This window comes from Lupinus angustifolius, chromosome LG08 (assembly GCF_001865875.1).
Source record: "Lupinus angustifolius cultivar Tanjil chromosome LG08, LupAngTanjil_v1.0, whole genome shotgun sequence".
In the NCBI taxonomy this organism is placed as follows: domain Eukaryota; kingdom Viridiplantae; phylum Streptophyta; class Magnoliopsida; order Fabales; family Fabaceae; genus Lupinus; species Lupinus angustifolius.
Genome location: NC_032016.1, coordinates 10,614,377 through 10,640,540, shown reverse-complemented (window position 1 = coordinate 10,640,540; position 26,164 = coordinate 10,614,377). Strand labels below are relative to the sequence as shown.

The following is a 26,164-nucleotide window of genomic DNA, read 5'->3' as shown; positions in this document are numbered from 1 at the left end:
AGAACACTTACGTTTTCAATCCATGGCTAGAAAGTGAAGTTATTTAAGGGTATTATTTTTCAAGCTTATAACAAACCAATCACACACAAGCAACCACACAACAGAAATGAAATAATAAGCACTACGCAAAACAAGTAAAGGATAAACTAAGTTGAAAACTACGTATGCCAGAAATAAAATCATGTGTGAAAATGGTTTAGAGTGTGTTACCGAAGATTTTATGATTGTGACACTAATATTAAGATACATAATCTTATACTTATGTGAGGTGATAGATTCAGAATATGAATGTAAAGAAAAAAAAGTGAGAACAATTATATTCAAATGATAAAAAAATGAATAAAGATAAAATGATACATCCAGTAGTTAGTAATCTATAAATATCTTTAGCATGCAAATAAAGTTTACAAATATTAATATGAAAATATAATAATATTTGAACCCCATTACCACCAACTAGCAAACATACCCTTGTTTTTTAGAGAGGAAATAAGGAGAATGGAAGGCCAAAGAGATATCTCACAATTGTATTTCACGATTCTTAAGTCTTTCCAGCTTTCCCCTTCCTTCATATTTTGAAGTTCAAAGTTTGACTATTTCCCATAATGTGGATGCTTATGGAAAGGCCAAAGGTTTACGAGACGCTCAAGCATGGTCTTTGAAGAGAAATAGCCAGAGAATCCTGCAGGTGTTGATGGTGGAGGAAAATCTTCAGCAGGCATAGCAAATGGACGAATCATTTTCTCCATTCTTTCTAATGTCAGATATGATCCTATTTCTTGCAGCCTCTCTGGACCCATAATAGGTAGTGTGTGTTCCTGGCGCAATGAACTAGCCTTACTATCATTATTCTGCCAATAATATATGTAACATAATCAGATATTAGATATTGAAAAAAACAAGTTTACCATCTTAAAGTCAGAACCTTCAGTGATTTCACTTGCATATTAAACATTGTTAGATAGGAGAAATATCATCATATATCAATAAATGGCATTTGCATAGAATTGGGTACATGAGTCTAATGGACATTCAATCCAATTTTAATTTCATAACACATGCTTGATAAAGTAAATAGCAAATGAAAAAAATTTAAATCCATTCACCCACTAGTTTTCTTAGGATAAATATACTAATTCAATATGATTACCTCCAAGGGGAATAAATCAGCACCACGGCTGAAGGTCAGCTCTATGCGAAACCTTTTCGGATCTTCTAAAGCCACCTGCAGTTTTAAAGTCGAAAGAAGGTTAGATAAATACAAAGAGACATATGTAGCTTACACACTATAGTACAGGAAATAAGGTGCGGAAATAACTTAACTTCACAAACTCATATAATGCCGAACACTTAAAACACATGAACAGATATGTAGTCTATAAGGACATAGCCAAAATGACCTACCTCTGTGTTCTCGAACATCCTCAACACAATAGAGCTCATATAGTCAAGCTCCCTTGTTTTACATAGTCGCTCTAGAGCATTATGGCAAACAAGACTCTCTTCTCCTTGAAGAGATTCATCCAAATTACAATAACGAAAAACATTCATGAGAGAGTGGATATGTGATTCCTGTCAATAAAGTAATGCAAGTAAAATAGAGAGTAAGGGAATCGGATTAAGAGAGATATTGTATGCAAATGGGCAACAACAAAATTTATTAATTAATCTGTTCCGATGTATGTCTCTAGATGAATGTATTTGTACAGGAATTTTCAACATAATTTGACAAATTAAAATTGGTTGACATTTGTTTAGTTACTTTTGTTCTGTTTAAGGAACAATATAGTATAAATCAATACAGTATACAACGCAAATACCTGCAACCAAATGGATTCATACTGCAGGGACTTTATATAAAACAAAAAATCTGCTTAACTTCACTGTAAAAATGCCAATTGTACTATAGCAGAATATCAAAACACTATATAACATAAACGAAGTTGAAATAACAGGTATACAGCTGAAAAAAACACTAATGCAAGGGTCAAAAACAAACTTCTAAAACAATATAATAAAGCATATTTACATGACCAACTTATATCACTCGTTCAACTGGTATAAAACAACACAAGTCCTTTTTGTCAAAAGCAAGAGGCCTTGGTTAAGTAACAGTTAACCAGACAGCTAGTCAGTAATGTTCAAAGAGTGTTTAATAGTAGACACTTATCAATTTAACTAACTAGTTAGGTGGGGAGGGGAGTTCTTGTTTCTCCTTTGATTTCAGTGGCAAAAATGTGATTTAATTGTAAATAAAAGTATAAAAGTGTCATAGCATTTTGTTTTTTCCTTTGATTTTGTAGTACTTGTCTCTCCAATACTCGAGAGAATTCTTACTTAAATCCTGTATTGACACTTCCCAATTTTTTTACCCTAGGTAAAATCACAGACAAAAAGGGGAGGGGAGAGAACTAAATTTCTGGTCAAGGTTTTTATAAGATGATAGAGCACTTACTGATGTGAAGTATAGGCGTGTTCGCACATGGCGCTCAGGTGTCTTCACATTTGCATACCTGGTGGAAAATAAAAAAATCAGAATACAACATAATAATGCACTAAATCACAAGAGAAACAGATATTCACTTTGGATCCAAACGATATTTGGTCTCTCTGTCATCATCATCATCTTGATCCACTGATGAGATATCACTCATAGTGTTGCATTTTCGTAATTCATCATTCTTATGAAGATGTTTTAACTTGGATTCTGAATCTTCTTTCTCAGTTTTCATGGATAATGAATGGTCTTGGTTATTCTTTAGCTCGGCAACACTAATGGCTTCCTCTCGAGTATTCCTTAGATCAATTAAAAGTTTTCCCAATAAACGTCGGGCTATCTGAATTGAAACAGCAGAAACAAATTAATCAGGTGGCTATAGTTACAGGTACATGTGTAGAAACTAGGAACAGTACATTATGTTCACCACACAATATGAACTCACCAAACTAAGACAAACTTATAAAAGGTCTTTAACCAAGCATGCAGTTTCAGACTTCTCATTCTGTAAGGTGGTTGTTTCTTACTTCCCCTTGGAGAAGATGGTAACATTTAAATAATTAAAGGTGTAGTTATAATACAACTTATGAAATTCATGGGGCTATTATTCTTAGATCTACATGTGGCAACATGGTATGGCTATAACCGATAAGCCCATAAACCTTGTACATTATGAAGTCAACCTTTTTATGAGGAATCTCTCTTACTACTGAAAGCTGTAAAAATCAGATTCCTTTACTTATCATATCCAAGCTATTCCATCTCTTCTTGTTTTCGTGGTTTACACCACATATTTAAAAGATTCAAATTAAATCAATTCTACAAGATTCATGAAAAATTATGATTTAATCATTTAATGAAATTCAGAAATTCATAGTGAAACAAACTGAAACACAATACAATAAATATATTACGGATGACATCTAAAATGAATCTTAGGTCTTTAGGTGAATAGGAAAGTGAAGGTGCTGCATTTACAATCTGATCTGGAGGATGATGAGGTTTTGGAGATATCAATTTGGATAAGAGTGACACAACGGGTAAAAATGCAGACAATAAGGTTTTGACTTCACTGCCTTAGGTTGCTGGTTGAAATTTGTAAGATTTTGCAGTGGCTTAAGCATACTGAATACAATATTATGTAGAAGGGAAGAATCAGATAACTATTTAATGATTTCTAACGTGGAATGTAATTTAGGAGATTCCTTAGGCAGGGATTTACCTTTGAGCCAATTTTCAGCTTCTGTTTTGGATTAATTCCATATTCATTTGGAATTACACCATCGGCAAGTGCCTGGAAATAAATTGAACTCATCAGCCAAAGTTGATAAATATACAGAAGAAAATAGTACATGATGGGTTTTATTTCTGCAGGATAACCTTACAGTTCTGAATATTAATTATTTTAAATATACAGTTTTTTTCAAAATGTTTAAGCCAAAATCAATGTTCAGAATTTGCATGATATAGTTTACTGTGATGGGTGCTCGGGCTAGGCAGTTATAAAAGTCAATCAATTTCTTTTAAAGAAGGGTACAAACAATGCAGTAAGTGGGAAAAATTAAAATAGAGGAAATAATCTGTAATCCACAAATAAAAAGGGGGAGCATTTTATTTGATGTAAGAATACTAGCAATGCTAAAGAGATGAAATTTATAATTAATCAATTGACATGGCCTCATCGCATCAAGAAGTATATCAAAGTGTGTAACTGTTAGAATATTAGAAAGTATATCATAATATCTTAAATTATCTTATAGAGAATATCTAGAGATATTTAGATATAGAGATAATATCTTATATTATGATGATTGTATCTTATAGATTTGTTTAGAGTATCTTAGGATTAAGATTACTTTATTTTATGATTTGTTTTCTCTTATTTAATTAGGAGTCTAGTACTAGTATAAATAAATATTATATCTTTTGTATCAAATACTCACAACATTATTCACAATATTATCAATACAATTTACTATTTTGAGCATTTATTTTTTAACAATAACAAATAAAGAATGAATCTTGTCAATGCATGTCTTATACTAGTGCAATTATTTTGAGTTGATCATAATTTTCCCTAACATATTTCCACATACCTGAGCAACTTTGAAAAGCTCATCTAGTCCTTCTAGATTAAGATGTGCGTTGTGCAACAGGTCATATCTGTAATGCATAAGTCAACATTAACCTATCATCAGAAAAGAAGAAAAGAAAAACTACATAATTTAACGAAACATAATTTCTTCAAACTCAGAGCTGCAGGGTATTAAGTTTAAGGCAAGAGTGCATAATTTAATTTAACTTCTTCACATATCTGATAGTGATACACAGATGCATAAATCATAAGATTTTAAAGTGTTTGGTGGATAATAACTCCATGAGTAAATTTTCGTCAACCACTTTTCAATTTCACATTTAAAACTTGTTGTCTAGTTAAATCTGAGATGTCTACTACATGTATTCTGGCCTTACGCAATGTCCCCTTGAAATCTGTGAACAAGATTCCAGAAATTGACAGACATCAAATTTTCTCTATTAATCACATTGGTACAATGATACTGTTCCAGAAAAGAATCATAATCTATCTCCACAATTGCAATTTGCATAAATATAGTAGAAATGGAAATGACCTACTAAATCAGAATACAAACATAAGATAAAAGAAACAACTTACTTGCATGAATCATAAACATCAGGAATTTGGGTGATATCAAAGCGTCTGTTCAAGTAAACACATAATCAGTGTCTCTTTCAGTGCAACATCAGACATAACCAGAAAAATGGAAGCCCATTGGCTAAACACGTGATACACAAGAATTCATGACAGTGCAAATGACAACATTAGAAAATGTTAACCAGAAATAGAATTCTAATTAGAGTGGAATTTTCTTTCACTTTATCCTTGTCTCTTGGTATCTCTACTAAATGGAATGAGAAAGCATTAATGAAGTGAAATATTTCGAGTGTTCTATCATAAAGGATAATTTAGTTAAATACATATATACTTTGCTAAAATTGAGACTACTTAATACCTTTCCCAATTTTTGTGCAACAAGCTAAGATGATAGTCCTAAGACTTGGTTTCCAAGTGTTCTTTTACCTCTCTTTAACTTCTAATCCTTAGTCCTTAGGGCCGAAGTTAATAGAACCCAATAAAAATGGAAAATACTTACTCTTTGCGTTCATTATACAAGTCCCTTTCAAGCTTTTTCCACCGAGCATACATCAACAGAAACCCCTCGCTACCACAAGGTAATCCAGCAGCTATACGATCAACATCAATGTTTGTCTTTCCAAGAGCTTTTGCTTGGTCGTAAGGAGGAATTACATCATATAAGCTTCTTTCTGTAAGTTTATCATATTCATCCCTTGCAAGTAGTCGTACTTGTTCAGTAATCTTCTTAGTCAAGTTCACCTATCGACAATATATGGTGGGACAAAATTGTGAAATAAAATAAATAATTTTTACCAGTTACCTATTTTCTTGACCAGTTGCAATTGATTTTAACAATTCTGGCATGGATTTGTATGAAGTTTTTTATATTTATTCAGCTTATGGTTGCAACAAGGGGATTTCTATTTCGTTTGCAAAGAGAATGGGTACCATTGTTCCAATTTGTAGCCTTTTGTCACTCCATTTTCTTTTACCTTATTTGACTGCTTTTAAAATATCTTATCCTCCTCTAGTTAAAAAAATGGTGGCCTGGTGCACGAGGCTTCCACTTAGTGGGGTTTGGGGAGGATAGAAGTACGTAGCCTTATCCACATCTTTTTGTCAAGCAATGCCTCTTCTTTAATGGGTTTCGTTATTTACCTTATACCACACATCCACCTTACCATTTTCATTTTCGCAACAAACATTTAGGTTCTTAACAATATATGCACATAAAGTCTTGGAAAATAATATTTAGATCATATTCAACAGAAATAGCTTTCCACTTTAGTTCCTGGAAAAAAAATCAGTTTTAATGAATCATTTTTTATTATAAAATGCAGATAGGGCTACAAATCCATAGTTCTTGATCATAGGTTCCATTGGCAAGAAGTGCATACTATAAGGTCAAACTTCTAGATGTCCACTGAACATTGTAGGGTCGAGTTGGATTTTTTAACATGGTATTATAGCTAGAATAATTATTAACTCTGAACACCATAAATTTCTGGAGTGATTCATATTCATTTATGTTTGTTACCATTTTACTAGAATATGTTAATTGCCATTCCCTTTGGAATGGTTCAGTGCCTCTCTTTAATAAGTTAGCAGGCAAGAGATTTTGGAGAACATTGGTTGAAGTTAGTGCTCCATAAAGGTTTAAACATTGTACATTGTATGCTTCAAAACTAACACTTCCAGTTAGCTTTGACAATTTAGAACCAATACCAACCTATAAATAACAAGATTTCAAATCTTTCTGTGTCACAATCAAAAAGACAAGAGACACTAAATATACAGGAACTTCGAAAGATCTTCAGTGAAACACCAGAACTCAAAACAACCACGTTGAGATTATTTTAAAACACTAGTGATTATTTGTTTTTATAGAAGTAAAACAATTGTGTTGAACCCAATAAATGCAGAAATAACTTTGTTAGAATGAAATAATAATAGTGAACACGCTAAGAGAACAAGATTAATTTCCCAAATCCAGAAAGTGTATTATAGCCTTTACACCCCCACAAGATTAACTATGGCTCATAGCTGAGTTAAAAAAACATTACCAACTTGGGAAGTAATTCTGACGCATTGGGTGGTAATCCAGCTCCATCAACCATCCAAGGAAATTTGGGTGATCCGTTGCTATCCGCTGTCTTTGCACTACAGGTAATTGTTTCATTCAGCCGAGCCTACAAAAATTCATTCAAGCCAGTAGGATAAGATACAAGGTATATATCACTGTCCAATGACAACCAACTCTTACCTGAAAAGTAAGAAATGTTCATTACAGAAGAACTAGACGCCAATTATTGGTAATTTAGAATTGTCTTTTTGTGGCATGCATAGTTCTTCTCTAATTACTTCTCAGTAAATTGCTTTAGATTAAGACTCAACGTGTTTAGTTAGAGAAAGAAACAAAGACCCAATCAACCTTCTTACATTCTAGTTAGAGAAAGAAACAAAGACCCAATCAACCTTCTTACATTCTAGTTAGAGATTTATACCCAGATCCAATTTTTAGTCGATATCAGAGATCTTTTACTTAGAGTCTCTCTTCATTTTCATTCTATTTGTTTTATTTTCTTACGAAACCCTAATAATCCCTATAGGTTAGGGATTTAGTTTAGGTATGATTGTATATCTTCTAATTATAAATTCATGATGTTAGGAGGGCTATCTCTCAGAGCAATTCATCAGATTTCAGTTTCAAGTAAACCAAAAAACAAAAAAGGAAAGCAAACCTCTAATGCAGTAGTTGACAGAATAAAAAAGAAAAACAATTATGATTTCCGGTAACTATTATTCCTTAAATTTAGAGCAAGAGCAACAAAAAATATCTATTTCCAATCATAACCCAATTTCACCAACATTGAAATGCCTATAAAACATAAGGAAGACAATGTAAATCAGCATAGAAACTACAAACCTTGGCTTCTTTCATTTCAATACTGGCATCCTCAAGCCCATCCAACATGGAGGAATCCTTACTAAGAAGGGAAACCTTTAAAAAAGTAACCATTTCATTCAGACATAACCAACACAAGAAACAGATCAAACATTTACGTGAGGTAAAACATAAAACACAAACCAGGATTGGTGTTAGCTGCCCTTCTAGGTCAAGAAGGCCTTTGGCAAATGCAGCTGCAGACACCTGTTAACACATGCCATGTTATAAATGAATCACATGACACCCAAGGACAGAGTAGGCAAATTGACAACAAGTTTAGACATCAAAGAAAGAAATAAACAACAAATTTAGCAACCGCTAATTAAAACCAGTTTGCCATCTTTCAATTGGATGGAAGGGTGAGCGATATTTAAGTACCTGTACACGACCCTCTTCAGAGCTATAAATCTTAAGATCATGGCGGTATGTACTATGGAGGCGAAGCAACCCTGTACCTTCTCCTATAATTTTAAACACATAATAATGAAACACTTAGCAATATTCTCATGTATAATGATGGGTTACAAAATACTAACACAAAGATCCTAATAGTTAAGTCAAGTGCCAGTGTAGTACTACTAGTACAAACCCAATCCTACTGTTGGAATGGAATTGACAGTGCATGTAAGAGTGACTACCAGGAGAGAGAAAGGGAAGAAGAAGAGAGAGAGATAGTAACTGAATTCAATATTTTATTGAAATTAAAAGTTAGTGATTACAAGAGTACCTAGCTCTATTTATAGGCAAACATTAAGGAAAGGTCACTAGCAAGCTAATGATTCTGTTAGCTTGACTAGAAGACATTTCACACACCGACAGCTAGGCTAACAACCTATCCTCAAGTATTATTCTCTAATATTCCCCCTTGAATCTGATGGTGGGATTGCACATCATGAAAATAAAAAACTCTAAGTTTATGTCTTAGAAAACTAAATCTTGAGGAAGATAGTGGCTTTGTAAGAATATCTGCAGTCTGAAAATTGGCTGGGATATGCTTGACAAAGAGGTTCTTTGCTTGAACTTTGTCTCTAACAAAAAATAGATCCAGCCCAAGATGTTTGGTTCTTTGATGAAGAACTGAATTATGAGCAAGAGCAACTGTGCTCAGATTATCACACAACAGGAGGGGTGCAGTATGACTGAATTTGAGTCCAGTTAACATAGACAACACCCATTGAAACTGCTGAGCTATAAGAGCAAGACTCCTATATTCAACCTCAGTTCTTGACCTGGAAATAGTAGTTTGCTTCTTGGACCACAAAGTAATGAGATTAATCCCTAGAAACAGGCAAGCACCAAATGTAGATTTTCAATCATCACAATCAGAGTCCCAGTGAGAGAGAGAGAGAGGGGATCTAGGAGAAATAGGTTGAAGAAGCATTCTATGAGCCTGAGTGCCAACCAGATATCTAAGAATCCTCTTCACAGCAGACCAATGTTCCTCTAGAGTTGGTATGCAAACAGAAAACTTTGGGTAAGTGGGGTAGGAAATAAGCGTATTTTAAAAAACACACATTCATGGATACTACTATTAAGACCAAATGTCTAAGGAAAAGTCAATACATAGAGTTGGTAAAGTTATTCTTGACAGTCACTGCTGGTTACGACTCTGGTGATTAAAAATATATTTGCTTTTGCATTTACAGCTGCAATTAAAAAAGTATCAATCCCAGAAATACTTCGCTGACTAGCACATCCCAAATTTACTTGAAGAAATGTTATTTCAATTTTACCTGGATATATTTTATTACGGAAATATCTTCCAAGTTCTTCAGCCTGCAAATTAGAAAAAAGTAATTAACATAGATGAGAAAGAATATTATAAATAAGATTTTGTTTATTCTAAACAATAATAGTAGTACAGTCAAACTCAAAAGTCTCAAGCTGAGCAGATATATTTATTTCTTTTTTATGTTTGTGAATATTAACCTGCTTTCTGCCAGCATGTGTAAGAACACCACCATATTTAAGAACCATAAGAGCTTCAATGGGTCGTTCTTCAACTTCCCCATTGCTTTTTGCCACTTTGACCCACTTCAGTGGCTTTAGTTGAACCTTCCTATATATGCCAGAGAAATGTCCTCCCTGATAATGGGGAGAAAAGGAAAAGAAATAAGACAAAGCAAAAGGAATGGGAGGAAACAATATAAGGTTTTATTTTATAAAAAATAACCAAGAACACAATTACTCTTGCTTCAAAAGTATATGGAGTTTTATCTTCCTCTTTTGTTAGTAATATGCAATAGGTTTGGCATGTCATAGGCTCATAGCTAACAGGCAATATCCTGTATTATGCAGTCTGTGTAGGAAGATTTCTCTTTATTTTTCTTGCCTTACCTGTATAGCCAATTTGGCATGGGCTTCAGCCATGTAGGAATTAAGCATTCAGCCACATGTCTCAATCAATATTATTAAAAAATAAAAAGCTAAATTAAATTATTTTCTTCATAAGAGTATTGTCTCCAAATTCCAGAATGGCTATAGATTGAAAAAGCTTACCAAGTAGAGCTGTAGCTAATAGCTAACATAGGACTGAAATTTCATTTTTTAACATCTCTGAAAATCATACACAATCAAAGCGATATAGAAGTTAATGCAAAAAAGTTGAAGAAAAACCAAGTTTATAAAAAGGGCGGCTCATTGCACGAGGTTCCCATCTAATGGGATCTAGGAAGGGTAGATGTACGCAATCTTACCCTCGCAAGCAAAGAAATTATTTCCAAGATTTGAGCTCATCAGCTCCATGTCACAAGGCACAACAAGCAATCAAGTTTATGATCCACATAAATTTAATTTTCAAATTCCAATTACTAAAGGGTTCATAATACAAAACACACTCATGAGTATTAAAGAAAACACAGTCAAAAGAATTAATAACCTCCTCAAGAACTGCTTTAACTTGACGGAGCTTTTCAGCATGCTCAACATCTTCAGCCTCACTATCACTTTCTCGATCTGGTCTAAATCATATACAAAGATATAGTTGATTCGAAACTCTGGTTTAGAAAACATACATACATATATATATATATATATATATGTATGTATATATATATTGAGAAACTGGTGGCAGTTATTATTGTAAGCACCAATGACAAACTAAACATGCAACGGCAGAAGGGTCAGGTTATTTTAAAGAAGATATTTTATTAGTGAAAGAAAGAGATAGTCATAAAAAGATTGGAGTATAAGAAATCATAAAAAGATAAAACAAAGAAAAAAAACTTGAGACATAGAAAAAACTCATAAAAGCTAGTCAGTGTAGAGATCATGTGCTGGATGCCACAGAGAGGGATATCCAGAATAATACATCCTAGGTGCTATAGACAAAAACCATTCATAAGCCTCCACCTAATAAAATATAATTAAACCATGCAGCTGACCCCACTTAGGGGGCATCTGGAGATGCTATAAGAGCTTATGAGAATGACTTATGACTTAACTAATGCTTTCACCTTCTTGTATACCTTCTTAGTATTACTATTTATCATAGATTTCTCCTAGTTTTCAATATTCTTACACAAAATTCCAAGCTTTATAGAATTCTCTTTTAACTCTAACCTACTCTTGAGAAGCTAAGCTTACAACCACCAATATTCTTAATCCTTTATCCTTAGGTTCGACGCATCTTGATTCTCCAAGCATGTCCTAAAGTACCTTTTGCGTCTCTCTGCCAGTCTCTTCACACACATCAACTACACTCCCTTTCACCTCTCAAGTATCTTTGTTTGCAATATTCCTCTTAAAAAAACCATTTGTCTTACTTTCTTTAGCTGCCACAATTTCATCCTTGGGCTCTCGACTTGGCAATTTCTCCTTTCTATCATCTTGAAAGGTACATACAAAACCAAACATACTTGGAAAGTAAGTCTCATGTCGCTTGCCTAATTGTCTCGGGAATATTTTAAATACATATTCGGCTACTCCTCTCATTGCCAACTGGTTTTGAGATGGAACCTTAACATACTATCAGAACCAAAGCCCAATTTCTCTTCGGACGTCATGGACCAAAAGACGCAATTTCATCATGGGTCAAACACAACTCATCGCCTAGTCCAGAAGGCTTTGTTTAGGGAGCATGTTGGAAAGTAAGTCTCGCATTGTCTACCTCATTGTCGATTGGTATTGAGATGGAACCTGAACAACTTGAAAGTTCTTATTAAAATCATTTATCAACAACTTTTGGATAAAAGAAAATTGTCAAACATGATTAGATTTGATAAAATGAATTTTATAGAATAATGAATTTTGAAATTACAAGCTCAAATATCCTAAACCTTATTGCTCGTACTTTGAGATGGACAAACTTATTAGAAAACTCTGGTCCATTATTGAAAACTCTTGCTTCTCATTCGTTTGGTTTGCTAATATCGTTGTGTACAAAGATTCATATAATATAAAAAACTTTCGAAAATAATTGTACATAGCTTCACATGTGGAAGTCTTCTCTAATTTCCCAGGTGCAATTATTGATTATGATCCCCTATGGATGTTGTGTCTTTCGTTTGGAAGAAACGGAAGAAATTGTCTTAACAACTTGATTACGTAGCTGGATTAGCAGGCTTAGCTTTCCTGGTGTGTTTTTCTATTTGATATTCTTTCATTCTTTTCCCAACTTAAGAAAATATCTAGTCCCCCACCTTGCTTTTCTCATTTTATCTAAGACAAATCTTCTTTATTGGGGGAAAATATAATCCTATTTTTCTTCTCTTTCTCTTTCCATCATACTAACTAAAAGTGTGAAATTTGGGCGAACCATGTTCTTTAAGGCAAATGAAATACTGAGAAGAATAGGGCAAATGAAATACTGAGAAGAATAGTTTAGAGATATCAGCAGACGGGATAATTTCTGAAAATTGATTAAACATGAGTGTCGAATTGAAGTTTAGTTGCATTTGATCCTACTGTGATATATTTGAGTCCATGAAGGTGAAATACCTAGTGCAAGGCACCAGCATTCGTGTAGCATCTAACAGATCTTGGAGCTGAAGAGCACTTTTAAGTTTTGTCTGTAAACATAAGACCATTAAATCAACCATGGCTGATGAAGAATTCAATAACTCCAATGAAATTTAATGAAATTACCGAAGCACTAAAAAAGGTATTACCTCAGATCTAGGCCGGCCTCCATTATACTTCAACATTAAGTTTAGAAGCTTTTCCTCAGTTACCATCAACTTCACCTTCTGTTTTGGAGTTCTATCACCACTGCCAAAAAAAGAAGAGTGTATAGGAAAGAGTATCGTGATTAACTAATTGAAGTAAAGGGAATAGAACATACTGACGAATAACAGAAATTACACAACGTAGTTCCTCAGATTGTCCGAAAGTTCCATTAATGCCACTACCCTGGCGAGTTAGTCCCTCAGTAGGTTGTACCGGTTCATTTACTTTCCATGGTAAAATTGGAGGAATCACTGAAGAAAGATGAGGTGCTTTTGCATCTAACAACATCTTCCGCAGAACACAGGCAGCATCATCATAATACCTTCAGGTAGCAGCAGGGAAAAATAATATAATTTTCACCAAAATAAAAATGTAGAGAAACAGGCACTGCATAGCAAACAATATGATATTAAAAAAAGGATACTTTGTCATAAATAAGCAAAGTTAGCATGTTATTTCTTTGTCTATTCTGCAGTATGACGTGTACAGATTTTCAATTTTCTAATCCTTGTCAAAGAACATATTGATAAGGAGATTTTGTTTCCTTGAATTAAAGCGACTTTCCTCACTAGAAAATATATGAATGTGCATGGACAATATCTCCGTCCTAATATTTCTAATCCTACTCAGCTTTGGTACCATGTGAATAATTGTGCTTAACTACACCCCAAAAGCTAGTTATCAGGTGCAGGATTGCCAAGTTATTTAAAAGCGCATAGTAATTTTCAACACTATTCAATACGTCAAAGCTTAAGAGGGTTAGAAATAATAGGAAGGAGATATTAATCTAATGAGATCATAATAGAAAGGAGAGAAACGATGAAATCTCAAAGGATAAGCATAAAGGGGTTAGGATTACGAATTGGACTTAATTCTAACAAAAACTACGTCTTAACAAAACTTTTTTAGCTATTAACATTTGAATTGAAACCTTTCATTATTATTTCCTCATTTCAATCTGAGTGTTATGACCTACATGCTCTGAAAATTGACCATAGACATTCTTTTGATCGAACAATTATTAATTGAAAGTATAGAACACAAAATGATTGTTCAATCTCCAAACTTCAATTCAGTATATCAGAATTGATCCTCCAAATCCAGATAGGAGTAATAATTTTCCATATTCTTATCCAGAGGTAGACTATAAATGCATATTAGTCAAATAATCACAACGCCAACTATAAGAAATGGTGCTTTCAGAGGATAAGGAGTTTATGGGATGGGATCAGGATGTACAATTAACAGAATCCAACAAGTTATTCACATTGGTTATGGTAGTAAAAAATTTCCCGGTTATCATCAAGGTAGCATTTTTTTCAAGTACCATAGTCTCAGTCTTGCCTAATTTATGCCAAGGATAGAATCCCCAACTCAGACGTAAAACCCATATGGACAAGCTGATCATAAGATTTTCTGAATAATAGAAGCCGGGTGAATTGCTATTAATGTATTACCATTATCAAAAATCTAATTACAAACTTACTTGTATGAATTTTTAACAAAGCTCCATCCATTTACATCACAAACATAAGAGTGTCCTTCGCTTCTCAGGAGATCAAACCCACAAACCTGCAAGCAACAAGACAGATTTGTAGCAGGACCCAAAAAAACTGAGGAAAATGTATGAACACTGTAATGAACCCCAGAAAAATGACTAACCAGCCTTATGATAGGCTTACTCACTCAAGACTTCTTTTTCCTCCCTCTCCACTTCCTCCTACTTCCCTATATCACTCTTTTCCCACTCATTATATTAAGATCCCCCATTTCTCTCTCCTCCTACTCCTCATTCCTACCTTGCTCAATAACTAACTCATCCTTTGGCAGGCACCTCACTTGGTCCATGATCATTAATGGGAATCACTCTCTTACCCTCCCTTCTCTTCCTTATTCATACACCTCCAACTCTTTTGTCTTTCCATTATTTTTAACACCTAAATTTGTCGGGCCTACAAATAATTTTTTTAAAAAAAAATTGTTTTTAATAAATTAATCGAACACTGAATAAATAAATAAAACAGAATAAAAATAATAATAAAATAAAATTGTACTGGATAATATAAAAAACAGAAGATTAGCAGTATTTATCTCTCAAAAAATAATAAATAATAAAACTGATAAGGAGGTTACCAGTTTATTACATTAATTAAATAAAATAATTAAAAAATAAAAACGAAAATGAATAAAAAATAATAAAATAAGGTTGTACCATAAATTAAAAAAAAGAGAATCACTTGTATTCGTCACTTTGAAAAAATAAATCTGAAGATAATCATTAAGAGATAAAGAGAGTTATCAGTTAGCATTTTTTTAAAAATAAATCTATCAAAAAGACATATTTCTTATCAATAAGACTTCCAGGTTCAGCTATGAATAGACCCCTATGTCCTCAGATGAAACATACAGAAACTCATAAATGATTGACCATCTTTTCAAATCTTTTAATAAAAACCTTTAAAGATTAGAAGGGCAAATGCGATCATTACCGTGCTCTCTCCCTCCTTAAGTTGAGATGTGGTAGCAGACAAAGAGCTTTACTTTAGTCTCTTGAGGTATGTATGAGGGACTACGATTAAGCATTATTTCTTCTCTTTGAATATTAAATATAAAACTCAACAAACATTTTTTTACCTAAGCTCTTTATAGTCCTGATTCTCTATTGCTAATGGGGAGGGATACGTAGGAGCAAGATATAGTTTTGTTAGACAAAAAAATAAGTTTTTTCCTAGATAAATAAAATAATCAAATAACTATAGGGTATAAAGCAATTACTAAGGGTACCATCTAAAGACACAAAAACAACATAGTGCTAATACCTTTCTTGTCCGTAATCGACTCCCGAATCCGGATCTATAATCTAAAGACAGTGCGATCCAAAAGTGAGCATAAAGAGGTTTTTCTACGTTTTTACGTAAGTTCGTAAAAACGTAGTGACAACTCCAATAAGTTGTGTATCCAATATTCCACCGAAAAATGTGGTGCAACAATTATTGTTCTTCCTATTTCTCCTTCGATAGAAGTTCACTGCAGATCTATCACCAATCAGTCCAGAAATTGGAACAAACAAATCTAACTATACAAACATGGAGCCAGACACCATGTTTCAGAAGATAATCACACATAAAAAAATAAGACCCTATAATAACATACGGTTAACACATTCACACAACATACCCCTTGCTTGAATGCAATGCAAACCTCTCTTGCCATTTCCTTCTCAGCCGGAGTCAGTAACACCGGATACCTGACCTGTCAAAAAAGATTAAAAATGCTTCAAAACTTGTAAATAAGACAACTGTTGGATGTTCACAATATTAGAGAACAAACATTTACGTTAATCAACCCCCAAAAAATTAGGGCCACTAAAAAGTATCAAAAAGACCAAAGTGGGGGCTGTTTTACAATTTTGAAAATCTCTGAAGCAAGATTTAACATGTGCTTGTTTAAAGAGGTAGTTTATCCACACTTGCTTGGTGCCCAAAAAATAGGTGGGGTAATTGAAAGTCGGGTATAATTACTTGTGTTCTACTCTACTAAGCTTTGCCATTCCTATAGCAAAAAGTTAGTTTTCCACCATTGAGTTCCAACAAGAAATGAAAATCAAATCATTGTGTTCCACTCTGTTTGAAATACCTTGTCAATGTATATGTTTACAGTCAATTAGTGCTCGGGCAGAGGAACAATTTTTGGAAATATCTATTCATGTAATTATGGCTGCAATTAACCCTCAATGGTACACACATACCCTTTTGTGGTCTGAGTGACACATCTCTGGCATCCTCTCTAATTAGTGACTGTTTTCACCTCCCTCCCCCATCCCCCCATTTTTCCACTTTATATTCTCCACTTCCTCAAACAAGCACACACCACAAATTTCAAGCTCTGTGAATTTGGAATCCATCAAGATTTTTCTCTCTTTAGTCCTTAATAGAGTCTACATAATAATGGCAATTTGATGACCCCTTACTTCTTGTAAGAGCAATTACTAAAATTCCATATGCAAATTTATATGGAAGTTCTCTATCAACGCACATGAATCATAATAGTGGTCCACATAGAAAACAGCAACTATTACAAATAATGCATTCTGTTGGTAATCACAATAGAGATATTAAGCATGGTTAATGTATTTAAGCATATTTACCACACAGTGATCCTGATTAAAATTAATTCTTGTTCATACATAAAGGTGAAATCAAAACAAAGCTTAAGCTGTTAGGTGAAGGTGAAGGTTTTTATATCTAACAGGGACAATAATTTATAGCATGCTACTTACTTCCTTTCCATCAGTATTTCTCATAACAACACCATCAACAACAGGAGACTTCCGTGCCTCAGCATGAGCATATTCAGGGCCTACTGTATACACCTACAGTCATTTTGTCAAAATTCTCAACGGCCCTTCTAATATGTTAAGAAGTGGAGACAGGTGAAACATGACATGTGGGAGAAAATTTCCAAATACATTTTTGTAAAAAAGAAAGAACCAAAGCAACAGAAACCTTAACTGCCAAACCTTTACATCTGTCCCTCCAGTTGACATGAATTCTTCATAAATGTATGAGCCTTCACGCCTCACTCTTCTAACATCTGGATGGAAATCACTGGACCTGTTGCCAACCTAAGAGCATGTGATATTCAAAATAAAGATCTAGCTGTTAAACTATGCTTTGGTTTTACAACTGAGGAAAAGAAGAGATTTTCAGAAAGCTTGTGGAAGAATCAACTATCTCAGAGCTCAACCTGTTAGAAGGCCATGAAATGTTTTATTTATATTTATTATTAGAATAACAGAGCCTAACTCCACCTCAAAATCTAGCTCATAGGGGGGAGGATCACCCAGGTCATTATAAACGCCTCTTGACTATATTATCAACCAATGTGAGAGTTTCATACTTATCACACACACCTCACACCCAGGAATGAACATTCGGGGCGTGGAACTTTGCAGGACCGGACATTTGCGTGTGACACAACATCATGGTTTGTTCGGATACCATATTAGAATTATTGAGCCTAACCCCACGTCCCCACCCCAAAATCTAGATCAGGGAAGGGTTTCCCAAGTCATAAAAACTGGCTCTTTACTCATTCTCCACAAACGTGGGACTTTGATACTTAACATTTATGACAAAGCATGTATATTTTCTTAAGATTGTAATGCAACATGATCACAGAAAATAGCACATGATATTCCAACCAAGTTAATCCACCCACTTTAAAATAGAATATACTGACTCTTATTACATTAGTTGGAGCTTATAAAATCTTACATTTCGTCTGTTAATTAGGCAAGTTACCAAAACCAAAACAGCTCAGCCACAGCTTTGTCTACTAGTATAATGGAAAAGAAATGTCCTCTAGATCAATTCATGTTAACCATATTATATTACACCAAGCTAATTATGGAGACTGAGTTATCAGCCTATAGCTTACCTTCCTAAATAATTCCTTCATACCTCCACCTGCTGAGCTGGGATAGTATATCATTATACTGTGGTTATCAGCTTCACAAAGGCACAAAAATAACACTCAAAACCACATTTGAGAAGTTGCAAAAGAGTACATAAATAGTGGTCATTTCATCAATCATCACCAGAGCCAAAAGCTGTTATGTTTATTATGAAGAGATCAATAATAGCTATACACTCAAGACAACATTCTGCATGTATACCAATGATAATTGCATTGCAAGAGCATCTTGGAGAATATAACTTCATTAAATATACAGAACAAGAAAATCAGACACAAGACAATAATGAGCAATTATTTATGTCATACAATCAATATGTACTTCATAGTGCGAGTGCTACTTATTCTCAATTGTTTTTTCATAACCTTTAGACTGCTTTCATGCATATGAAAGTGTCCATATTAGGCTGTGTAGTAATAGTTACAGTACATTTAATTTTCTGAATATTTTGTGTCTACAATCCCCATATATCATGTCAACATATGGGTTCCAGAGGAAACTTGCGATTCTAGTGATAAAGCACGCAAGTGCAATGTCCATTACACATATCAGTTGCTTTATAGAAAACAAATGAAAGAACCGAGTGGCAAGGTAAAAGAGTTTCACCTGTGAATACAAAAACCAAACTTACCATCAATAGGCTTCTCCACAAATGGCTTCCAGAAACGCATACCATGAACTTCAACAAAATCTTCTTCCTCAATGAAGTAATCCAATTCTTGGTTTGGGGCTTCCCTAATTACAAGGGCATATCTTGGAACAGGCACTCCAAACATTTCAAGACGCTTGAATCAAAAAATTGAACATCGTTAAAAGCATTACATATCAGAAAAGAGATACATGAGGCATTTTTGGATGTAATTGGTCATACAATCACGCTTTAGGATAATATACAGAAATATGACTTTGTCTTTCACTATGTTTAAATGAAGGGGAAGGGGAAGGGAACAAAAATGACGAACAGACCCAAGACCAATACAACTTTAATAAATGATTTTTTGTATTCACGTCAGTTTTCATGGCTTGGATTGGCTTTGCACTATAAACAACACATCACGATCACCTTTAATAAACAGTGACATATACGCATCAGACATTTGATTTGAAACTCATGCCAGGCCCTTGAAGAAAAAAGTCAGGATTTGTTACATCGTCATTTTTTTAAACTTCTATTTATTTAGAATATAAATAAATTTCGAAAACAACAAGACCTATATATGGTTCCAGGAAAAGAATCAAATAACAAATAAGCTTGCAGACATAGTGAGGCTTAACTTTTATATCTTGGGAGCAGAGCTATCAGCTTAAAACCAGACAGTACATCCATACCAATGATAGAATTTACTATATTTGTTTTTTCATAGAATAGAGGCAAAACAAAAAAATTGAACTGACTTACCTCATATACTTTCCTCCGGTCATGAAGAAGGTGTTGGGGCTCCAGTTCGTTTACAAGAAAAGGTCTGGATCACAATACATGAGGAGTTAAAAGATCTATAAAATTTCTCATCCAAACATTTGAAAGTAAAATGCAACAAAGGAACACAGTAAAAAAAGGAGAGATTATCTTAAGAAGTTATTCCTGTGACTACGAGTGTGCATATTTTAAGTGAGCCACACATTGTCTCAAAAATGGAAACCACTACAAATAATGGAGAAAATTCACAGTAAATTTGAGCAATAGCTCAAAAAGAAAACAAAGGAACTCCCAACTATTAAGCAATCTGAGATGTATCAAAATTCGTGGTGACTCATTATTTGGATGAGTAATCTCTTCACATATAAGAGATCATGTGAAAACTTACTCAAAATCACGCAAAAAATTCCATTGTGAAATGAACAACTTTCTCGTTAGGAATTCAACATTCTCAAAGAGCTAGTTGCTCATAACTCCATATGGTTGGCTCATGTTTATATGCAGCACTATGTCTAGACTTGGCCCACATAATTTTCAAACTTCTATGACAAACTTAGCTTGAGACAGGGTCTGTTTTAAAACTCAATTTAGTGCTGAAAGTGAAAGCTCCAACATTGAAATTGATTTAGCAGTCTTTGTTTAATACATAAAATGAAAATAACTTGAAATGCTACAAATTCTGTGCTTAGCTTTTAATTTTTAGTGCTAAATTTTTCGATTATATCAAACATACCCTTAGTGGAAATCACAATTTTTGGCAATATTCAATATCACTTATCACATCCCATATCAAAGTCAAAAGATGCACTTTCATGCCAACTGGCAACTAATACAATCAACACATGCTTTCTTGAATTTCATTTTTTCGACATCCCAACTGAGTTCCTTACAAGTTACAACCAATCTATCACCCCTCCTTGTGTCTTATCCTTAAAAACATAAGAATACAATTTTCTTCTTGCATAACAGAATAATACAATATTATAAAAAAATAAGGGAAAGTACATCTGGGGGAAGGATGTAAAGTCCTCCTAAATAAACAAAAAAATAGCACAAACCCGAAGTAAGTCAGAAATGCAGGACAACCAATGAATCTCTTAGTTTTCATGAGTAATAGAAAATCCCTTGAAACACCAATGACCAAAGCACAAAATCAAATCCGAAAAAATAAACCTCATCTCATAACAGAAGTAAAGGAAAAGAGACGAGATGACATAATTTTCTTTTTTAGAAGGTGACTGTAAAGAAGCTAGCTTACAGTTGTCATATTATATCAGCATCTTACCATCATAAGTGTAACAGAACATGGACTTAAAATTATTTCTAAAACATCTTAAAATTACATAATCCAACAATTTGTTGACCTTGGGCTATGTAGCTGATGTGTAATAAAGTACATATGAATACAAATCAAATATAGTTGGTAAATAAAAAAGCTTACTTCCTTAAAGCAGCATATGCCTCAGCCTTCTTGAGGGGATAACCAGAGGAATAGAAAGCAATTAAACAATCGCATATTGGCCAGCTGAAATAACAAAAATTACACTTAGTATTTAAATGGCATAACTCTGATCACCACAAGGTTGAGCACAATAAAATAGTTCAGTTACAACTTAAAAGTTCAGAGTGCAAATACAAAATGTTCTGTCAAATCACAACCAACTAATTCCTCAGCTTATGATGGGGCTTTTAAGAGGTGAATTTATTAACGATAGTAAAAAAAATTGAATTGGAACTTGAAAGCAACATCATGCTCACTGTTATTACTTAATATCACAATTGAAAGATTGAGACACTTGTAAATCAAACATTTCAAAATACACAAACATATTTCATTCCATCATTTACTCCTGATGGAAATTGCAAAGACCTTGTGGTCATCAAATATGTGCTCATTGTACCAAGTTATCATTCTTAAAGAAACTATCATATTTGGGATATTGCCCATTTCATATTCGGCATATTGGGAGATGCTTCTGGACTGATCCTCTTCTTGACTCCAATAGTCAAATTCAAGAGGATTATTACTAACAAATCCACAAAGAAGTTCTCAGGCATTGCATACAATATGACACTGCTCAATTGTCTCCTTTCTGCTTGTAATGTTCTCTGTTGCCCTTCATGGCAATTCACTCATACATACATTCAATCATCTTTTGTCCAAGTTGGGAGTTGTCAACATCCACTCTCCAATTTGAGGGGGTGTTGAAATATATTTTGATATTTTGAGTTAATATTGTATTGGGCTAATAACTAGTTTAAACTCACTTACCTTTTATATTTAGAATTAGTTTATTAGTTAGTTTTGTTAGTTTAGGATAGCTAGTTTTCATTCCTTTTATATGAAAGCGTTGATTATAACTTTCCCATTAATTCAATAACGTTCAACATCATTCTATTCATTTCATTCATTCAATCGATGAAATATATATTTCTTTTCTTGCTTCTTGATTTCTAATAGAGAATATTCTCAAGATGTCACAGGCTCACAGTTCAATGGTATAGATGTAACAAGACCAAATGGAAAATAACTGACAGAAACTGTTGGATACCTCGATTCAATACACGAGCTTTAGATTTCCGAAAGCACAAATAGAAAAACATGAACAATATTGACAGCTAATGAAATCAACTATACCTCTCTACTGGTTCTTCAAGGATCACCTTGTCCCCAAAATGTATGACCTACAAAACATTCAAAATATTTCAACACTCAACTCTGCTATTTGTAGACAACAAAATATAATAGAAAACAATATAAAACTTTTGACTAAATAAAATCATCCACAAACTATATTTTTCTTTTGAGACCCTCAATATCTGAAAATCAATTTGGATTTCGACTAATCCGAGTCGAACTCTTTCTATTCACACTTGCCACTTGGACAAAAGAAATCAAATAATCCAAACTCTTTCCAGCCAAATAATAATTATAGTACAAACTCTGTTGATTCTAGTAAATTCGCAACGAAACCAAATTCAAATTCAAATTCAAATTCTAAAGCAATGGCGATAACGAGAAAAAGAGAAGTTTCATTTCATTAACGTACCTCGAATTCACCAAAGGCTTGTAACCTATCAAAAATCTGGCTCATAGGCGCCGAGAAAACCTGTAAACAAAAAATCAAAAAAAAAATTGAGGAACCGAAAACAGAGCAACAACATAACGCACATTCATTATTTCATTGTTCAGAGTTCAAAAGGAAGAAAATAAACGAAACGAAATACATTTGACCTTCTTTTCCATGACACAAACACCGATTCTGATCTTCTCCGCCATAGTTGAAGGAAACACTAGAATTACTACTCGATACGCTGCGTTTGACGTTGGATCTTCGTTCGGTGTTGAATCAAGAAGGAAGAGGAATGAGAGTAACTGAATCTGCACGCATTCCAGAAGCGAAAACAGAAAAGTGAAATAACATTAAATGGAAAGTGTTGAGTAGAGAAGAAAGAGAGAAAATTACAGAACGGGAAAACCGTGAGACTTGTATATATATAGAGAGAAGAAAGTTATGACTTATGACAGAGCTTAAAAGCGTTTTTTTCAAAGTTTTTCCATTTTTTCACTTTCTTTTTTGGTCTAGTCACTCCATCTTTGAAAAAATGTGATATCATTTTTCATTTTATACTATCTAAACTATATATAAAGTCATGGTGTAACTATTACTATGGTGTAATTTATACTTTCTTATTTTGTCCTTAATATTTTTTAATTTCTACAAAAAAAAATTATATAATTTTATACAACCACCATTAACATAATAATCACACATTAAATTGCACATTATAATAAACATTATAATTCTCTTAAATGAAATATTTAAAAATTGAATATTTAATATCATAAAATAAGAATGCGAGTTGGCAGACACGAAGTATCTTTCAACATGTTAGTATATATAAGTATATATAGACACAAAACATGTTATAATTATTATCATAGAGTAGCTTCTACTTTTCTATTTTATTATTAATATTTTTTAATTTTTACAAAAAAAATCGGATAATCATAAGTATCGATCACTAAAATAAAACTACTTATATCACCTTAAATTGAACATTTTAATAAAAAATTATGATTTAAAGTATATCTAATAAAATATTATAATATAAAATATATCAAATACAAAAAAACAACATTCTAATTATATAAAATGAAATATATAAAAAGTGAAAAATTAGTTGCATAAAATAAAAATATGAGTCAACATACACAAAATGTTTGTCCATAAAATAGTAATAATAATAATTTTATTATATTCACTCATTTTGAGATAGGTTAATATAATTACACTTATTTTTTATTTTTAGATATTAACAACATTGAAGTGCTATAAATTAAGGAAATATCTAGGAATGAGGTGGACATGAATATTGTTTACATGTGCTTAATAATATTGAGAATTTGAGTCACCCTACCTATACTTATACAAATTGCTTAAATGTGGGTATTGTGGAACAAGTATCATAATATTAGTTATCACTTATAAGTTATTATTGTGGTGATAAAGTAATATTTTTGTCATCTCAAAAGAAATTGATATAATTTACTCTAAAAATTATTAAAAAGTTTATAAACAGTATAAAAATAATGATGTATACTATTGAGGGATATGGTTGAGTAGGTTGCCAAATTATAGGCTCGTGGAAGTTTGATTTTCAAATTGGTTGAAGTATATGTTATTTTTAGATAAAAGTCTATAAAAACACCCCAAAGTTTATGTATTTTGTAAGTAATTATTATGAATTACTTTTTTCTTTTTAATTATCTCTAAAACTTTAACCGTTGATAAAATTAGTCTATACATAACGATAATTTTAAATTAATAATAATTAAATTCCTTAATCACTTTTAATAGTAATTAACCTCTTAGATCGTTACTATTTTATTTTATTTTTTATATGTATCAATATTATTGCATTAATCACTTTTATCTTTAAAATTTACTTTTCATCTTCTTCAGAATCAATTTTATATTTTTATGATGATTTACTCTTGATATCAGCGCTAACCAACATGCATTGTTGTATTACTACTATGGTGAGTCTTGTTACAACGATTTCCTTATTTACTTATTATTAATTTAACAATATATTTATACTTGGATCAATTTCACTAATTGATAAAGTTTAAATGGTAGTTGGATAAATAGTTAAATATTTACTTACAAAATACATAAAGTTTAAAAAAAATTTGTACATTTTCCCCTTATCTTTAAGTAATGTATTAAGATACTCACTTTCCGTTAGAAAAATACTCACAAAAAACCCATAGAAAATATTTCCCCAAAATTAACCAAAATTGTTGATTATAAAAATATATTATCTTATACATTTAAAGGAAAGATATACCTTATATATACTAGCGTGTTGACAGGCACTACCGTGTCTGTCAACCCGCTTTCCTATTGTTTGTAATGTGTATTCTACATATTAAGTTGTATTATATATTTTAATTTGCACTTGAATATATATTCGTTTGAGGTAATTGTTCAATCTTAAAGAAATGATGCATATACAATTGTGTTCATCAAGAATAGAGTCTTGATATCTTCACTTAATTTTATTTTCTAGCGTGTTGACAGATACTATTGTGTCTGTCAACCCGCTTTCATATTGTTTGTAACGTGTAGTCTGTATGTTTTAAATGTCAAATATTCACATACTCTTTACTCAATTGCATACATTATGACCAATGCAATATATTTCATGCATTCCTATTTTTTTAATTTAATGGATATACATTGTTACCAATGCAATAGATTTACTCAATAGATTTTAATTAATTAGATAAAAAATCACTTTTATATGTAGAATACACATTACAAACGATATGAAATCGGGTTGTCAGGCCTGGTAGTGCCTGTTAACATGCTAGAAAATAAAATAAAGTGAAGATATCAAGACTCTATTCTTGATGAATACAATTGTATATGCATCATTTCTTTAAGATTGGACAATTACCTTAAACGAATATATATTCAACTGTAAATTACAATATA

At 32.7% G+C, this 26,164-nt stretch overlaps 1 protein-coding gene across 4 annotated transcripts; it reads right to left on the bottom strand.

The window, feature by feature from the left end:
* LOC109354707 (inositol hexakisphosphate and diphosphoinositol-pentakisphosphate kinase 2-like) lies at positions 371-23,613 on the bottom strand. 4 transcript variants are annotated; one of them, XM_019597387.1, is made up of 30 exons: positions 23,395-23,613; positions 23,210-23,269; positions 22,798-22,844; positions 21,601-21,684; positions 20,142-20,205; positions 19,374-19,527; positions 18,706-18,776; positions 17,786-17,890; positions 17,546-17,638; positions 16,444-16,518; positions 14,753-14,838; positions 13,382-13,588; positions 13,209-13,308; positions 13,039-13,109; positions 10,979-11,060; positions 10,030-10,185; positions 9,834-9,876; positions 8,479-8,561; positions 8,242-8,304; positions 8,080-8,154; positions 7,217-7,342; positions 5,671-5,912; positions 5,172-5,216; positions 4,594-4,660; positions 3,720-3,791; positions 2,584-2,837; positions 2,456-2,513; positions 1,405-1,572; positions 1,151-1,225; positions 372-851 (listed from the first exon to the last, which is right to left on the bottom strand). In XM_019597387.1, the coding sequence occupies exons 1-30, from the start codon at positions 23,437-23,439 to the stop codon at positions 594-596; spliced, it is 3,129 nt and encodes a 1,042-aa protein (XP_019452932.1). In that variant the 5' UTR covers positions 23,440-23,613; the 3' UTR covers positions 372-593. The 4 variants fall into 4 exon arrangements, with proteins under 4 accessions (XP_019452935.1, XP_019452934.1, XP_019452932.1 ...); XM_019597388.1 differs by lacking the exons at positions 22,798-22,844; positions 23,210-23,269; positions 23,395-23,613 and having other exon boundaries at positions 19,374-19,495; positions 21,601-21,683; XM_019597390.1 differs by lacking the exons at positions 18,706-18,776; positions 20,142-20,205; positions 21,601-21,684; ... (1 more) ...; positions 23,210-23,269; positions 23,395-23,613 and having other exon boundaries at positions 371-851; positions 17,786-17,879; positions 19,374-19,485.